The sequence below is a fragment of the Trachinotus anak genome, unplaced genomic scaffold (assembly GCF_046630095.1).
Source record: "Trachinotus anak isolate AG129_WGS33_773 ecotype Australia unplaced genomic scaffold, CSIRO_AGI_Tana_v1 ptg000019l, whole genome shotgun sequence".
Classification (NCBI taxonomy): Eukaryota; Metazoa; Chordata; class Actinopteri; order Carangiformes; family Carangidae; genus Trachinotus; species Trachinotus anak.
Window position 1 is genome coordinate 20,023,646 of NW_027273870.1, and position 15,676 is coordinate 20,039,321.

Sequence of the window (15,676 nt, forward strand, 5' to 3'; positions counted from 1 at the left end):
CAACATTCAAACCTAGAAATGTTCACTGCAGTATGTTTGCCTGTAGAGGCATCATGCTGCTGCACTGCCACTAGTTTCTATAAACTCTATTTAAACCATGACTCTCATATCTTAGTGTGTTTGTGTGGGCTCCCATGAACATGTACATTCAAGCCCTGAATAACATATTGCAGCATTTTTTATGTGAGCAATAATAAATACATGTATGTACATGTGAGTGCTTATGTATTTTTAAACATCACCACATTAGTGCATGTATATCTTTCCGTGTGATGCCTTGTTTTTAAATATTAGAGGTTCTAATGTGATGTGGAAAGAAGGACTGTTGGGTGCTGGCAAGTCTCATCACACTGAGACAAGAACACAGAAGTGATGCTGGCTCTCAGCTCTGCATGTCTTTCTCTCACCATCAAGCTGCAGAACAAAGCAAAACTTTTCTTATCCTTTTTCTTCATCTTGTAGGTGGCTGGTTTAAAATCCATTAACTGTTTTATTGCTGTTATATCCCTCTCATTCTTTCCGGCAGTCTTTCAGCCAGTACATGTTTTCGTTTCGACCCACATCTTTTCTTAAATGTTATTTCTTTACGTTCTGTTTCTGTCTCCTTCCACATGTCGTTTTACATTGTGGTTTACAGAAGATGGACACCACCGCTCGGGCAGTGCTGGACATCATGACCAAGACCACTGAGTATTTACAGCCAAACCCAGGTGACATAAACCAGCTGTGCAGGATGCTAGCATGAACTTACTTTTAAACCTGTTGACAATCTGGTAAAAAAAAAAAAAAAAAAAAGCTGCAGACAAAACCTGGCCTCTTATATAGAAATAGAACCTGCTTCCCCATGTATAATAGAAAAGGAATTGTTGAAGCTATATTTCTTTCTCTCCTGGGTCATGGTGATATTATATAGTAATAAATTATTTGGTAATAAATACCAAAATACCAAATAACTATAATTACCAATTATTTATTGTTATAAAACTATAATTACCAAAGTTATTGGGTAATAACTTACGAAATAACATAACTTCCCTAATACACCTCAGTGCAGGTGCCTATCAGGACTGGATTACACTGCATGTTCCTTGGGAAAACCAAGAACATGAAAAGACTGCTTTCAGGTTTTGTGCTCCAGACTTATGGAATAATCAACAATGCATTTTAAATATCAATTCCCCAATTGCATTGGGACAATTTAGAAATATGTTTTTAAGTCTCAGTATATTTGAATGTAATTGATTTTTGTATTTCTCCTGTTCGGTTAGATTTTTTTCTGCTTATGTAATCTTGGCGTCATTGAAAGTGAGGGTCACCCCTAAATGTATCCCTGAGAAAATAAATAAAGGTTGTTGATGATGATAATTCCAAAAGATTAGAGTATATTTTATTAATTTGAATATCAGTATAATTATTCATGTGATTCGGCGAATACAGAATTCACCATATCTATTATATTTTTTGATATCAGAAAATATCTCTTTACATTAAAATTTATTTTAAAGAGTACAACTGCTATATTAGTAATTCTTCAAGTCAATTATTGTTATAAATTCCAGAATTTAAAATAAAGGTCTGTTTGCCATTTTTTTTTTTCTTTTTAATTTGGTAATGTATGCTGATTTTTATCTATATCCCTCTACATGATGTTTTTGATCTATTTGAGATCTATTGGTCTTTTATACATTTGAATTTCCCATAATAGTAAATAACTGAATATTCCTTCCCACGTTCTGCTACTAATGGCAGTGTAATCACTGTGGGAACTGGTTAGAAAGAATGAAACTCACAGCTCACCTAATGAACTCCAAACAACAAATTACAGTCAAGCATTTTAATATGATTCACTTTGGTGCCTCAGGTATTGTGTTATCTGACTGCAAATTTAAGACATTGACAAAACACTTGGCCCTGGAGGTGTTTAGTTTCATTAGTGCCTTGTCTTTATAGCCACCAGAGCCAAGATGAGCATGATGAACTCCATGTCACGTATCCGGGGCCAGGAGAAGGGACCGGGCTACACACAGACCGAGACCATCCTCGGAGAGTCCATGCAGAGGTTTGGCAGGGAGCTCGGAGAGGAGTCTAACTTCGGTGAGCTGAAGCATATTCAGGCTTCTTGCAGAAAGAGGAGAAACACTTTTATAGGCTTCACAAGAACAAAGTGGCATAATTTTATTCCCTCAAGGACGCAGCAACAATGTTATGAAAAATGCATGAGCCTATTTTCCAGACAAGATGCATGAAGTTTCCTTTGTTATTCACAAGTGAAGGTATTAAAATGTTGTTTCAAGAGAAAAAGCTGTCTTCAAAATCTGCTGTAGATTCTAATGACATAGTGTTACTGGAGATAAACCTTTCTGTAAACCACACGCTGACATTGAAATGTGCGTTGCACTTGTGTTTTTATCGTCTAAATGTGTTTCTTTTTCAGGCCTTGCTCTGATTGATGCTGGGGAAGCCATGCGTGAGCTGGGAGAGGTTAAGGATGCTCTGGACATGGAGGTCAAGCAGAACTTCATTGATCCACTGCAGAACCTCCATGAAAAAGATCTGAAGGAGATTCAGGTACAAGTGCAAAAAAAAAAAAACCTAATAATCTAAGTCATCCGTAGGTCAAGCATTCAGATTTACTGTCTGATCTTGTTTTGCAGCATCACCTGAAGAAAATGGAGGGTCGCCGTCTGGACTTTGACTACAAGAAGAAACGTCAGGGCAAAGTGACAGAAGACGAGATCAAACAAGCACTTGAGAAGTTCGATGACTCCAAGGAGATTGCTGAGCAGAGCATGTTCAATCTGTTGGAGAGTGATGTAAGTGTTAATGGTCTCCCTGCTTGGTCAGATATGAGGATATGCTGCTTTGTTCTGGTTTATGTAAATGTAAATTGGCTTGTGGACTGTTGGTCAGACAAACAAACAAGCAAACTCAAAATGTGACTTGGGGCCAGGCATTTTCACAGTTAACAGTTATTTTCACAAAAAATAATTAATTACTAATAACAATAATGCACCCCAAGCTTAAATGGTCAGAGTTGTAAGTAACAATCATCAGCCAGTGGTGTCAGTGTGTAGTATATCTCATGCTTCCTCTGTGTGCATCAACAGATTGAACAGGTGAGCCAGCTTGCCGCGTTGGTCCACGCACAGGTGGAGTACCACAGCCGGGCTGCTGAGATCCTCACACAGCTCTCCAGTAAGATCGATGAACGGTCAGTGCTGACATTTTTCTGTTCCACTGGGTCGTGGTTTTTTTTTCAGTTTTTTTAGCATGTGTCATTGTAGGATGCTTGAGTTAGTGCGTAGTTATGTTTGAACTATTATTTACCAACTACTGTCAGAGGAACTGAATGTGGTTCATGTTAATCTCTGTTATTTGTGCACTGATTCATTCCGTGTTTTCCACTTTTCAGGATAAGGGACACTTCTAACAAACCAAGGAAAGAGTTCCTTCCTAAACCACGTACATCTCTGGACTTCTCCATCAGTGAGAATCACAATGGAGGCATCCACAGCGCTCGTTCTCCAGGTGAGACCCAGACTGTAAACCTCAGTGTTCAGAAACATGTCCAGAAACTAGTCCTGGTTCTGTAAGAACACTGCACTCTCTCACTGGTGAATCTCACAAGTTTCTGTTTCATATGACGTGAGGACAAAACTGTAAAATTTTTAGTAATATTTCCCTTTGAAAGGATAGTTTCTGGACTAGTTTCTATTAATTCATGTTTTTCTTTCCCTTAACAACCCTCTCTATGTTTTTAATTTTCACTATAAATTCTCAAATAAAAGCCAATCCTGATGCTGGTCAAAAAGGCCAAAGAAAGAAACAAAGAAAAAAAATACTGTACATGTATTATAATGCAATGCATTGTAAAGTTAAGAGCATACTATTCAGCATTTTATCAGTAGAAACTATTATTATGTGCAATAGCAAAACTCCAACTGATTAATTTGTCAATTTCACTTTAATTTCTTAATATCAAGCTACAGAAACGCAACACTTGCTGCAGATGTTTCACAATAAAAGTCCTCCAGAGAAGAGAACAGATTAAATCCATACTGTAGTGGTCTTTTTTTAAAGAAACACTTAAAAACAGAAATACACATACACTTCAAACATTAGTTCCACATTAAAGAAAAAAATCAAACTGGTCTTTCTTACAGCAGAAACAAAACACTTTAGAATAACCTGGTTCAAATAAAAGTCTGGGAAAACATGTTTGAGAATTTATGGTACCTTTTTTGTTTGCTAAATTTATCTTTCTTTTTCCCAGCTCTTTTCCCAACATTTCAGTTATTACCTGTAATGAACAGAATATTCATCAATCTACAACCAATAAATACAATTTTGCACTTTTCTCTTTCCCATTATGATTTTTGTTCATTCTTCTAGGGGCGAGGTCTCCAGGTGAGCCAGGTCAAACTTGTGTTTTTTTTTTGTTTTTTTTCTGCCAATATGTTCCTGTCTGTATGGTCATCGATTAATTTTTTCAGCAACATCCCACCATTTTAAACTCAAAATCACTTCTACTGTTTCCTTTCCCCTCCCTGGTGTTGTTTCCTCTTTCGTCTTTGCAGCAAGGTCTCCAGGTGAGACAAAAGTGAATCCCAGAGAGATATAACCATATCTCTTCCATCACCTCATCGTTCTTGTTTATTTGGGGCTTTTTTTTAACACAATGATACAAACAGCAGAAAAACAAGTGCCGTCCGCTTACTGTACAAAGAATGCCAGATCGACAATGACAATGAAAAGCGTACCAGCAGATGAGCATTTGCTATTTCTGTTTTATTCTCATGTCAATCTTCCGATCTGTCTTATCCTCCTGTTTCTTTGTCAGTCTTCCTCTCCGCCTCTCTTTCAATTTATTGTCCAGCTTGTGTTTCTTCTTGCTTTGTTGTTCAATGACTTCCTTATCACTGCGCCTACTCTACTAATGCATCAATTCATCATTTATCCATCTAAAAATGTTATTGCTAAAATGGTGTTATTCACCTTTGTTTTCTCCTTTCCCCTTTGCAGCAAGATCTCCAGGTGAGCAAGAGTGACTTTGGAAGAGATGCAAAATCACTCTATCACTCTTATTTTTATCATTCTTTAAATGGATTTTGTGGAAGTGGGGGTTTTTTTTGTTGTTTTTTTTTTTTGTTGTCTGCCTTTTTTGTTTGCAGTGCAGGTCATCTGCAGTGCTGTTTCTATCTAACCCCTGAATACTCTTTTGTTTAAAATCAAATGTCTCATCTTTCTTTTAATGTTAAAGGAAGAGTCTGACATTTTGGGAAATGTGCTCATTCATTTGGACTTAGATAAGACCGATACCACCCTCATGTCTGGATGCTAAATATGAGGCAACAGCCAGCAGCCGGTTAGCCCAGCTGGTTATGGGGTTATGCTGGACTATTTCTTGTCCAACTTACTTTTCCTGTGCGGCGTCTTCTTAGCTTCACTGCAGTGCGCTAAGACGAAATGGACTGATTATTGCCCCCTCAGGCCGAAGGGTACAAACCACCAACCGATACTTTGTGATGAGACACTGATGAGACAGACCCTTGGGAAAACATGCATACTTCCCACAATACTGAACTTTTCCTTTAAACACTGTCCGCCTTGTTATAATTTTGCAGTCACTGATGTTCATGTTTTGTGTCTCTCTTTTCTCTGCTTCTTTCTCTTCTTTCCCCCTTTCAGCCAGGTCTCCAGGTGAGCCTTTCACAAGTTTTCTTGTGATCACTTTTCTTGTGATCATTGTGCCTCTAATTTATGTGTAGCATCTTATCTCCACTTGTAGCCTCTCTTCTTAAGGTCACTATTTCTGTGTTGAATCGATGCCATAGGTATGGTGTAGGCACAGCGTAGCCATGCACCCTAGGGTGTAGCCTGACATGCATCTCCCTAGAAATGTAATTACACATCACGGCGACACCGACTGCCACAACTGTGATTGGTCCGCCTGGTAGCATGTCTCGTCCATGTCCCTCAGTGGTTGGACAAGCACTGAAAACTCACCCTCCTTCAGCTTCAATCAGTCCAATGGTTGTAAACACCGTCCCCTCCAACATCTTCTCTCCTTTCTGTGTTGCAGTGCTTTCAGTAAAAGTAACTGTGGTTTAACATTTATTAGCTCAAACTCCAACATGATCCATTGACAAGTACACACACACTGGCATGGAAACCCCAACACCAATTGGGCTTTTGGCAGTGTAATTGCAGACCAATGCTGACACACCAGTACACATGCTCACAAAGGTGTAAGCTACAGCGTAGACTCTGCATCAATCCTACACAGAAGTATAAACCAGGCTTTAACTCTCCTTTACTTCTCTTAACTCTCCAACTGTCTTCCTTTTCTCCAGCCCCTATGGACCAGCCCTGCTGTCGTGCACTGTACGACTTTGACCCTGAGAACGAAGGGGAGCTAGGCTTCAAGGAAGGCGATATCATCACCCTGACCAATAAGATTGATGAAAACTGGTACGAGGGTATGCTGCACGGCAACTCTGGCTTCTTCCCGATCAACTACGTGGATATCCTGGTGCCGCTGCCTCACTAGGACATCACGACTACCAGCTGTGTCTGCGACAGTGGCAAAACAAATCCTGGCCTCCAGTCCCTCCCCCCGGTATTCCCAATAACCTTTTCCTAAACATTCCTACTAACCACCTGCGCTCCACTTTAAAGGAGTCAAAACAGCAACAACACAATAACGAATGAAGATATGAACAAGATTGACGACGAATTAAAGCAAGTATGCATCAATTGATCGTAAAAACTTTAAATGAGGAAAAATCTGCATTGATGTCGTTGCTTCCCCTTATCCTAGGAGGTACCTTCAGGCTTCCATAGTCATTTTATCCATTTCTGTCCCAGCTTTTGTCTTGGTTTAAGTTGGCTGTCAGTCCGTCAAGATTTTATTAGACCAGCTTTGCAAATTCACATTTCTCTCTCATTCACTGTATTATGTGGAAAACTCTACAGTAGATAGAAACCTTTTTCTCACATACTAGGAAAAAAAAAAGGTCCACGTGCTTCATGTTTGTTAGAGACTCTAGGTCAAGCATGGTTTCAAGTGTTAAACATTTTATCTTATATAAAAAAAAAGATATGTTGAGCTGATTTTGTTTCGTTTTAAATATTCCTTATTTTTAACTGTAGTCGTCTCTTGGCATGCATGGGCTGTTTCTGGAGAAACCACGTCCTTGTCATGCTCTAAAGCTTCTGTCCAAAGGACGTCCTCACATTTTAACAATTTCTAGACAGATTCATGTAGTTGTAATAATGCAACGAACATTACTCATTGTACCTTTATTTCTTTGTATATCAACATGTGCGTGTGATTGGTCATATGTGATTTAGATACCAAAGTTACCTACAGAAACCCGAATAAACTCCAACAGCAAGGTGTCAGTAAAACTGTTCAGTGCAACAGGGTGAAGCTTGCAATCTCTAGTTCTTTGGTATTTTTATCAAGGGGGGTGGGGTGGGGTGGGTGGGGGGGATGAAACTGTATTCTTAAGTATGTGACATTACTTATCTGAGCCAGTGATTAGTGAAGTGATGACATGATTTGCAAAAACACAAGTTGTGAAGTTTAAATTGTCTAAAGTGACGTAAGAAAACTATGGTGCATAAATTGCAATCCTCCGATGTGTATTTTATCAGCAACTTGTGTGAAAAATGGTCGATGTATTGTGATATAATAACTTATAGGATTTAACTGCTCACTGGGGCAACTGTTTTCTCTGGAGCTGAAGGTGTAGCTCTTTTTGCTGCATCCCTACTAGTCCGATTAGCATTCTGTAGTCGTAGCTGTCTATAAGCCATTGATGAAGAAAAAACTAGACATAGCCAACAACAATACTCTTTCAAATACTTTCTAATGAGGACAAAGGAGTGCGCAAATGGCAAAGTGGAGTAAGAAATCATTTCTTTTTGTCTCAGTGGAGATGTTTTATTCATTGAAATGATGCAACTTACACTAAAAACCCCTTTCTTCATGATAATACGGACAAAAAGCCACTGGTTTTCCCTTTCCATGTCATGTCAGACCTCAGAAAAATTGTTAGATATTCTACATGATGTTTAATTTTCCCTAACCAGCTATTTGCTTGTATGCAGTATTGTGTGGGATTTGTTTCCCTTCTCTAACTGTTGTACTGATAATCTAGAAATCAAACCAGCCTTGGTTTTTACATGTTTTAGTCAGCTGAGCAGTGAGGTGCCACAGTGCACCCATTATAGAATTTTATTCTCTGCGATGTCGACAATGTATCAACCCTCCTGCAAAATGATCTGTGCAGCAGTAACACTATTTTTTCACCCATCTTGTCGTAATGTTGTGCGTGTACTTGGGGGGGGGGATGTGTGTTTGGGTTTGCATACTGTACATGTAATGCACAGGGACGGGGTTGCAGAGGACCTCTGATGCTGAGGTATTGAAGATATACTGTCTCTGACAGTGTTCAACATTAAAACAAACATGGATGTCTCTTTAATCAAAGGACCAATTCATTATATTCAGTAGAATTACAATAATGATGCAAAATCAACTGATAACCCACATTAAAGTGTTGTTTTATTTATTTTTTTAAGGGAAGCACAACTTTAACACAGTATACTTTGTTGGCTGGGGAAGAATAACGGTACAGTTTGAAGAGGTCATGTATTTATTTATTTTTTTTAAAGGTGATCTAATTCCTTCCTTCTTTTTCTCTTTCACTGTTTTTTAACAATCGTGTGTATCTTTGCCCTCAATGAGGACTGTACAGCTTTTCTGTGTTTTGTTTTCACCTTGTGTGTATAGTCGCGCATCTACAGTAACGTATCTTATTTTTGTAACTGTGACAAAAGTATACACATACAGTATAGATGTATATATACAGTATATTATCCAGAAGCAATGTGAAAGGAGGGATTCTCTGTGCTGCACATGATTGTCTTTGGATTGTATTGGTTTTGTTTTCTTTTATTCTTGCACTGGATTCTAAGACTGTATGCTTGATGTAAAGGAAAAAAAATGTGATAAGTCAATGTAATTTATTCAAATAAAAACCAAAAAATGGTTTTGCTGTGACAACTTTTCATTCATATGCACGTCCTCAAGATTTTAACTGAAGCTAAAAGTAAAAAAAAAAAAAAACAAGCAAATTTTAATTAGAATTAATTTTGACCTAAGCCCTAAACTGAAGATAAAATTGTTTGATATCTTGCAAAGCAGCTATTTCGCTTCACTACACCTCTCTAGTTGTTGTTTTTCATTACATGGAGAAGGCAAAGCAGGGACCTGGCTCAGCAAATAGATGCATTATTTATTTTCCTGGTGGATTCTTTCATGTCCTCTTGCAAGAATCCAAACAAGAAAAAGTAGGCCAGGTAGGAAAATCTCTTTTGTACCTTCAAGACAACTGAAATGTCATAATGATCCTGTTAGGGCAACATTATCAGAGTCACAACTACAGCTTAAAGCATCTTAAAGGCTCCAGAAGATATGAAACGTATGCACATGTAAGCTGTGAAACACAATGCAAAGTTTATACAACCTGTACAAATAAAGAATTATAGTAGAGCTGTAATAAAACAGAATAAACCAGCTACTATCAGCAGTGATTGGAAGTAAAAAAGTAGATTTGCTCAAGCTCTATTCTTAAGAACAAGTACAGTCAAATTGCACTCAGGTACTTGTCTCCACTATAGAGGGACATATTGTGCTTCATAATCCACTACATTAATCTGACGGATACAGCTACTTTGGAGTGTGTGTAAATTTTTGGAAAGTACTGAAACTGCTATTATTCTGAAAGTTAAGTCTCTTTTTATGGTTGATTTACAATAATTTCAATATCCACAACTCGTAATGCAAAGAACCAAAATGACTCACTAAATTCTTACCTTCAAGATACATTAAATCACATGCTCGTTCCTCAGAATGTAGCTGGCTCACCTTAACACAAAGTTCATGCTGTTACTAAATCAATGCCACACGTGGACAAACATTTTTGTGCCTTTATTTTATAGGACAGTAGAGAATGACAGGAAAGGGGCAGAGAGAGAGGGAATGACATGCAGGAAAGAGTCGAACCAGCAACCCGCCTCATGTGGTACACGCCCTAACCACTCAGCTACCAGCTCGCCCCACTTCTATCTTTTTTAACAACATTACTCAGTTGAGTCGAACTTCAGCATGATTGCAAAAAAAAATTTTTTAATGTGCAAACAGCCAAACTAAAAGTGCAAAACACTAAATTTGCATGTTTAGTCTTCGGAAAAATGCCAAAAATTTCAATGCTTATTCATAAGCATAGAGATCATGTGTTTGCAAACATTCCTCCTTATTTTCACAGCATTACCTTAATAATCATAGCATGCTTGCAAAAATGTTTCCACTGTACCATTACCCCTCCATGTGAGCGACACTGACACATAACTGCTAATCACTTAAAAAAAGAAATGCAACTCCTTTAGACAGAACATAAAATGAAATTGATGCAATCATCGGATTCCTGGCTACTTCACCTACAGCTATAGTATTACAATGTGCCTAATAAATGACATTAAAATTTCAAAAGGACTACACTATAGCATTTCAAATACATACTTCTGTATAGGTTGCACATTTTTTTTTGTTACTGTTTGTATAACCTATGGACAATGACCGTTGCATTTCTGAAGAGATTTATTTGACAGTATCATTTGATGAAGATAACCATGTGATAACGCACTAATGATTAATTGTGGGAGTTTTGCACACTGAAGCTGCAGTATGTTAAGTGAGTAATATAGTAAGATATCGAGGATCTTCCCATTCGTGACAATCTGATAAGCCAGCTGAGGTTATAACCGTGTAACAGTTAACATCAGACGTGTGATGACACCTTTTGGTCCCCACCCATTCTCTCTCACCACCAGTCAATCTGGCTACACCCTTTCTTCTCGCACAGTTTAACCCCCACTCTCCCTCTGCGCTGCAGCACACACACTCATTATACACACACTGCATCGAGATTGATCCAGTAGGGGTGGGGGTGAGGGTGGGGGTGGGGAGTTATAACATCCTACAGCAGAATAAGTCATCTTTATCGTTTGAATAGCATCAGAGCATGTAAACCTCACAGTCACACACCCAGTGGTCCGTCACCCTTTTGATCACAGCAAATATAGGCACAGCCTGAACTTTGTTTGACCGGTTACAGTTTGCTAATAATTCCACATACACTTCTGTTTACCAGCAGCTACAGTAACTGGCATTGTCATATGTGTACAGGTGGATATTGTGGATACAGGGCGTCTCCTATTAAATGCTGTTTATGAAACCATGCCAGCTATCGTCCTGAGTTTCACTCACTCTGCTGCTCTGTGAAACTGATGCTAGAAATAATGCATCCTCTAGTGGTGGGACACTTGTAATGCTCAGCATGTGGCTTACTTGTTTTTATCTCTTCTGGTGATTCTGTCTTTTTTTATATTTGGTGTTTTTTAGTTTGAAGGTAGGAAAAAAAAACCCTCAAAAAAACATCATCCTTAACCAGAGACTGAAGAAATGGTTAAAAGTAATTTACTTTTTTATATGACTTTTTACTTACACTTCACTACGATTCAGAGACAAATAATTAACTTTTACATTTATTTGACATCTACAATTACCAGTTACGTTTTTGCATAAAAACCTATATCATTATTTCATACATTTTCGTACATTATAATGCATTACTGTACTGTACTGTAACAACCCAAAAGTATAAAAATAATCAAAATGAGCTCCACCTCGACTAGCTGCAACTCCAAAACACTTCTTACATTCATCCAACTGTAAAAATAATAATAGTCAGCACAGTATTATATAACACTGAGAAAGGCTAATCTCCCTGCATAATTTTTTATTTTTGATAATTTAAGTGTATTTTGCTATTAATACTTTCATACTTCTACTTACATAATATTTTGAACACAGGACTTTTAGAAGTTATACATAGTGAATTGCTACTTTTACTTTTTTAAGTAAATCATATGAATACTTCTTCCACCACTCATAAAAAAGGTACCTCCTGTCAAGTGCAGCAAATAAAAAAAAGCCTTTGCATGCTAACTTCTTTAATAATGCTCTTTCAAGTCCATTTTGTTAGCGTGTATATATTCAGCACCAGAGTAAAGAGGGAAAAAAAAGCCAAATATTCTCTGGTTCCAGTTACTCCAGTTTTTCTCTCTTCAATATCGTTAAAACTGAGTCAACTTCATATTTTTAGGTTTGGGGCTGTTAGTCAGACAAAACAAAACATGTCACTTTGGGTTCTGGGAACGTGTGATAGACATTATGAATCAGTTATTGGCAAAATCCTCAATGATTAATAATGAAGAACAAAAAAACAAAACAAAAAAAAAATGTAATTGTTTCCGCAAATTTTGGCTTCGGCTGCCTCTTGACGCTAAAAAGTGTTTTTATGTGTGATTTTTATTATCTTTAAACTGACGTGGCATCTTACTCACACTGTAATTAATTTGACAGAGACAATGACAACAAACCTCTCTGGATTCTTGAGTCAGTACTTTCTCTGAAAGGATCTCTGGTATTTATAGTCTCAGAAAACTGTGAGTCGGGCTGCAACTAACAATTGAGCTATTATTTTCTTGATTAATCTATCAATTGTTTGGTTTATAAAATGAATAAAAAAATTAATGAAAAATGCTCATCACATTTTACAAAAAGCTCAAGTTTACATATGCAAACGTCTGAACACAGTCCATAGCCCAGAGGTATTAAATTCTCCATCAAAGACGACCAGGAAAACCAGCAAATATTCACATGTGAGAAGCTGAGTGCCCCATGTATTCAACATTGTCTCCTATAACACTGTTGGACTCATGATAGGCAAAGTGGCAAACCCTCTTCGTTCTTGTCAAAACCTGATGCCTGCTCGCAAAAAATGTCACTTGATAATTTTCAATTTTAATTTTGTCTATCAAATAATCAACTTATCAAAAGAGAAAAAACACAAAACACACTCTTTGCTTCAAAAGCCTGTCAGCAAGCTGCAAGAAAACTACCACTGACTCAAAACCACAACACTGGTGGTCACAGTGCACGTGGAAAATCCACGTCCAGGCAAACAAGCACTCAGTGGTCCTCACATGCACACACACACACACACACAGACACACACACACACACACACACACACACTCCTCTCTCCCAGCTAATATATGTAATGGCATCTATGACACATGCCCACACACACACAAACACTGTAGGTCTGAAGAGGAGGAAGAGGAGGAGGGGGGGGGGGACACAAGACAAGCAATCCAGTAAAAAGCATTCCTCAGACCCTCTCTCCTGGTGGGTGGCCTGCTTGGACGCAGCGCCACAGAGACAGCAGCTACTTTTTCTAAAAGTCCTTCACAGCCGTTGTGCCTGCCCACGACGGCCTGTGTTACAGACACTGACACGCTTACATGCCCGCTGAACATTTCTAACAACTGACCATGTTGTGTTTAAGTGCCAGATGATCCATGACCAAGATAAAAGGTCATTTCTATGAGCCTCTGATTTGTGTTTTCAATCAGAGCAGCTATTTTTGATCCTCGCTGAGGAAGTTTTCCTCGTGAAATCCAGCTAAACTGGCCTGTCTGCAGGAGCTTATTTAGTTTGCGTGTAAAGAGAAGCAATGCTGCACACTCAGTCAGCTGCTCAAGTAGCCAGCCACGGCAAGCTTAAACCGGCATGGTAGTGAACCACTCCATCATATCTGACACTTGAATCAACCACAGCTATTATTAATGCATGACTGGTGTTCTGCATCTGGGTTCTGGCCAACCCCCAACCGCAGCACACACACAAGTTACAGACCTGTTCCACATATTCAATGAGTCAATGAGGCCAAGGGAACAATAAGTATCAAACTCTGATACAGTCATGACATATAGTTCATTAAAACTGGTTCTACCTCTTACTCTGATATGAAAGAAGATACTGATATTGGCACATCTACTCTCTCAAAGTTTCCAAATACACCCAGGTGGCAGTTTATGACATAAACTTAGCTAAAACTAATGCAGTCTGACACAGTAGTCTTGTAATAAAGTCTATCTGAAGGTTATAATATCATTTTTTTGTTTGTTTTAAAGAGGCGCTGCTGCATCGATTATTCTGAAGGATGTTGTTTGTCCTGATGCTATTGCATTAGGTGCTTATCTACCCTCATTAATATAAATTGGGTAGCCAAAATATTAAATAATAACCTCCATGAAGTTGGATCTATTGCATGTTCATTGTTTTTGTTGTATTAGACCAAAAGGCACCAAAACTTTTCTTTAAACCACAGCACCTCATCATTCGATCCATTGTCCACAGTCTTAGCTGTGGCATGAGATTTTTAATACAGTGATTCTGAGGTTTAATGTTTACTCTTGTCAATTTGGGTTTTATTTATGTCGTGAAACATTATTTAAAATACATAGTAAATGTACAGTAAAAAATGCAAGTGGAAGGGAAGTCAGAGAGTGCAGACCTACACCAAGGCCAGTGTCAAACAACACACACCAGACCTCAGAGAAAAAAATTAAAATTTATAGTAAATGATCTGGAGCTGCCCCAAAATTTAATGGGTTCTTCCCTGACCCATGCCCCATTCCTCCACCAAGTTCAGTGCAAATCCGTTCAGTACTTGCATAATCCTGCTGACAAACAGACACGTGTGAAGAATCAAATACACTTAAGCTGGTGATATCCACCATTATCCACAATGTTTTTTTGACCTAGGTGGAAATTTTCCAAAACCATCTTTGACTGAAAGTAATTGATAAGTCATACACAGAGATTGAAAAAAAAAAATATGAAAACATAACCTCTTGGTGGAGTTGATAAATCTTTGGCCCATCCTTGAGGCCACTGAAATGAATGCAGTGGGAAACACAGGTGCTTTCATTTGTTTCAAATCTCTGTTATTATAGAGAGGTTTATTTACTGAAGTAAATATCACTTTGTGGAAAAAAAACAAACAAACCTTGATTGTGAAGTGTACTTTAGCAAAAGTATTTGCAACAAATTATATAGGCCTACAGGATTCAGTTATTATACTGAGGCATAAAGGATCATGTTAAGGGTTAAGGTAGGAGAATAGATGGAGTTGTTCATCTAGAGCTAATTTAACTACTTAGTATACTGTTGGATGGTTTAATCTAGAAAAAAACATCTGTATGTTCTGACTTTTTGTTGTTTTGTGAGGATTTCTCAGTGTTTTTCTGTGGCAAAGTACGAAGTGTAACTTTTTCCACTATAATGTAGTCGACTGGAAGTGAAACAAACCTCACACTTCACATCAGCAGCAGCACACACTAACTCATTCTCTCTCGTTGTCTTGAGTTTCTACCAGTGGTAGAAAGTAACAAAGCACATTTACTCAAGTAACTGTACTTTAGAGAAAATATTGAGAGTCTTGTGCAGTACTTTACGTCAAACTTTATACTTCTACTTCGTTGCTTTACATACAGACATATGAGGATCTTATAAATATAATGCGCTGTAAAAGTATATAAAATATCAAACATTAGCTCCGGCTCAACCAACTACAACTGTAAAATGCTGCACACATGTTAATGCATCAGTATTCATAATCCAATAATATAATATGTAACAGTGTAACAATTAACAGAGACCATTTTTCTACATTGAGTTTATTTTGGACACTTC

The 15,676-nt window shown here is 37.9% G+C and overlaps 1 protein-coding gene across 3 annotated transcripts in view; it reads left to right on the top strand.

Annotated features, from left to right (window-relative positions):
• sh3gl2a (SH3 domain containing GRB2 like 2a, endophilin A1) overlaps positions 1 to 9,059 on the top strand; it is a 35,432-nt gene extending 26,373 nt beyond the window's left edge. Inside the window, exons 3-10 of one of the 3 annotated variants that reach the window (XM_071505033.1) lie at positions 638 to 710; positions 1,951 to 2,094; positions 2,435 to 2,568; positions 2,655 to 2,813; positions 3,108 to 3,211; positions 3,413 to 3,528; positions 4,578 to 4,589; positions 6,354 to 9,059. In XM_071505033.1, the coding sequence (XP_071361134.1) occupies positions 638 to 710; positions 1,951 to 2,094; positions 2,435 to 2,568; positions 2,655 to 2,813; positions 3,108 to 3,211; positions 3,413 to 3,528; positions 4,578 to 4,589; positions 6,354 to 6,550 (939 nt within the window). In that variant the 3' untranslated portion in view covers positions 6,551 to 9,059. The other 2 variants (XM_071505035.1, XM_071505034.1) reach the window with 2 other exon arrangements.
• Positions 9,060 to 15,676: the final 6,617 nt, after the last annotated feature.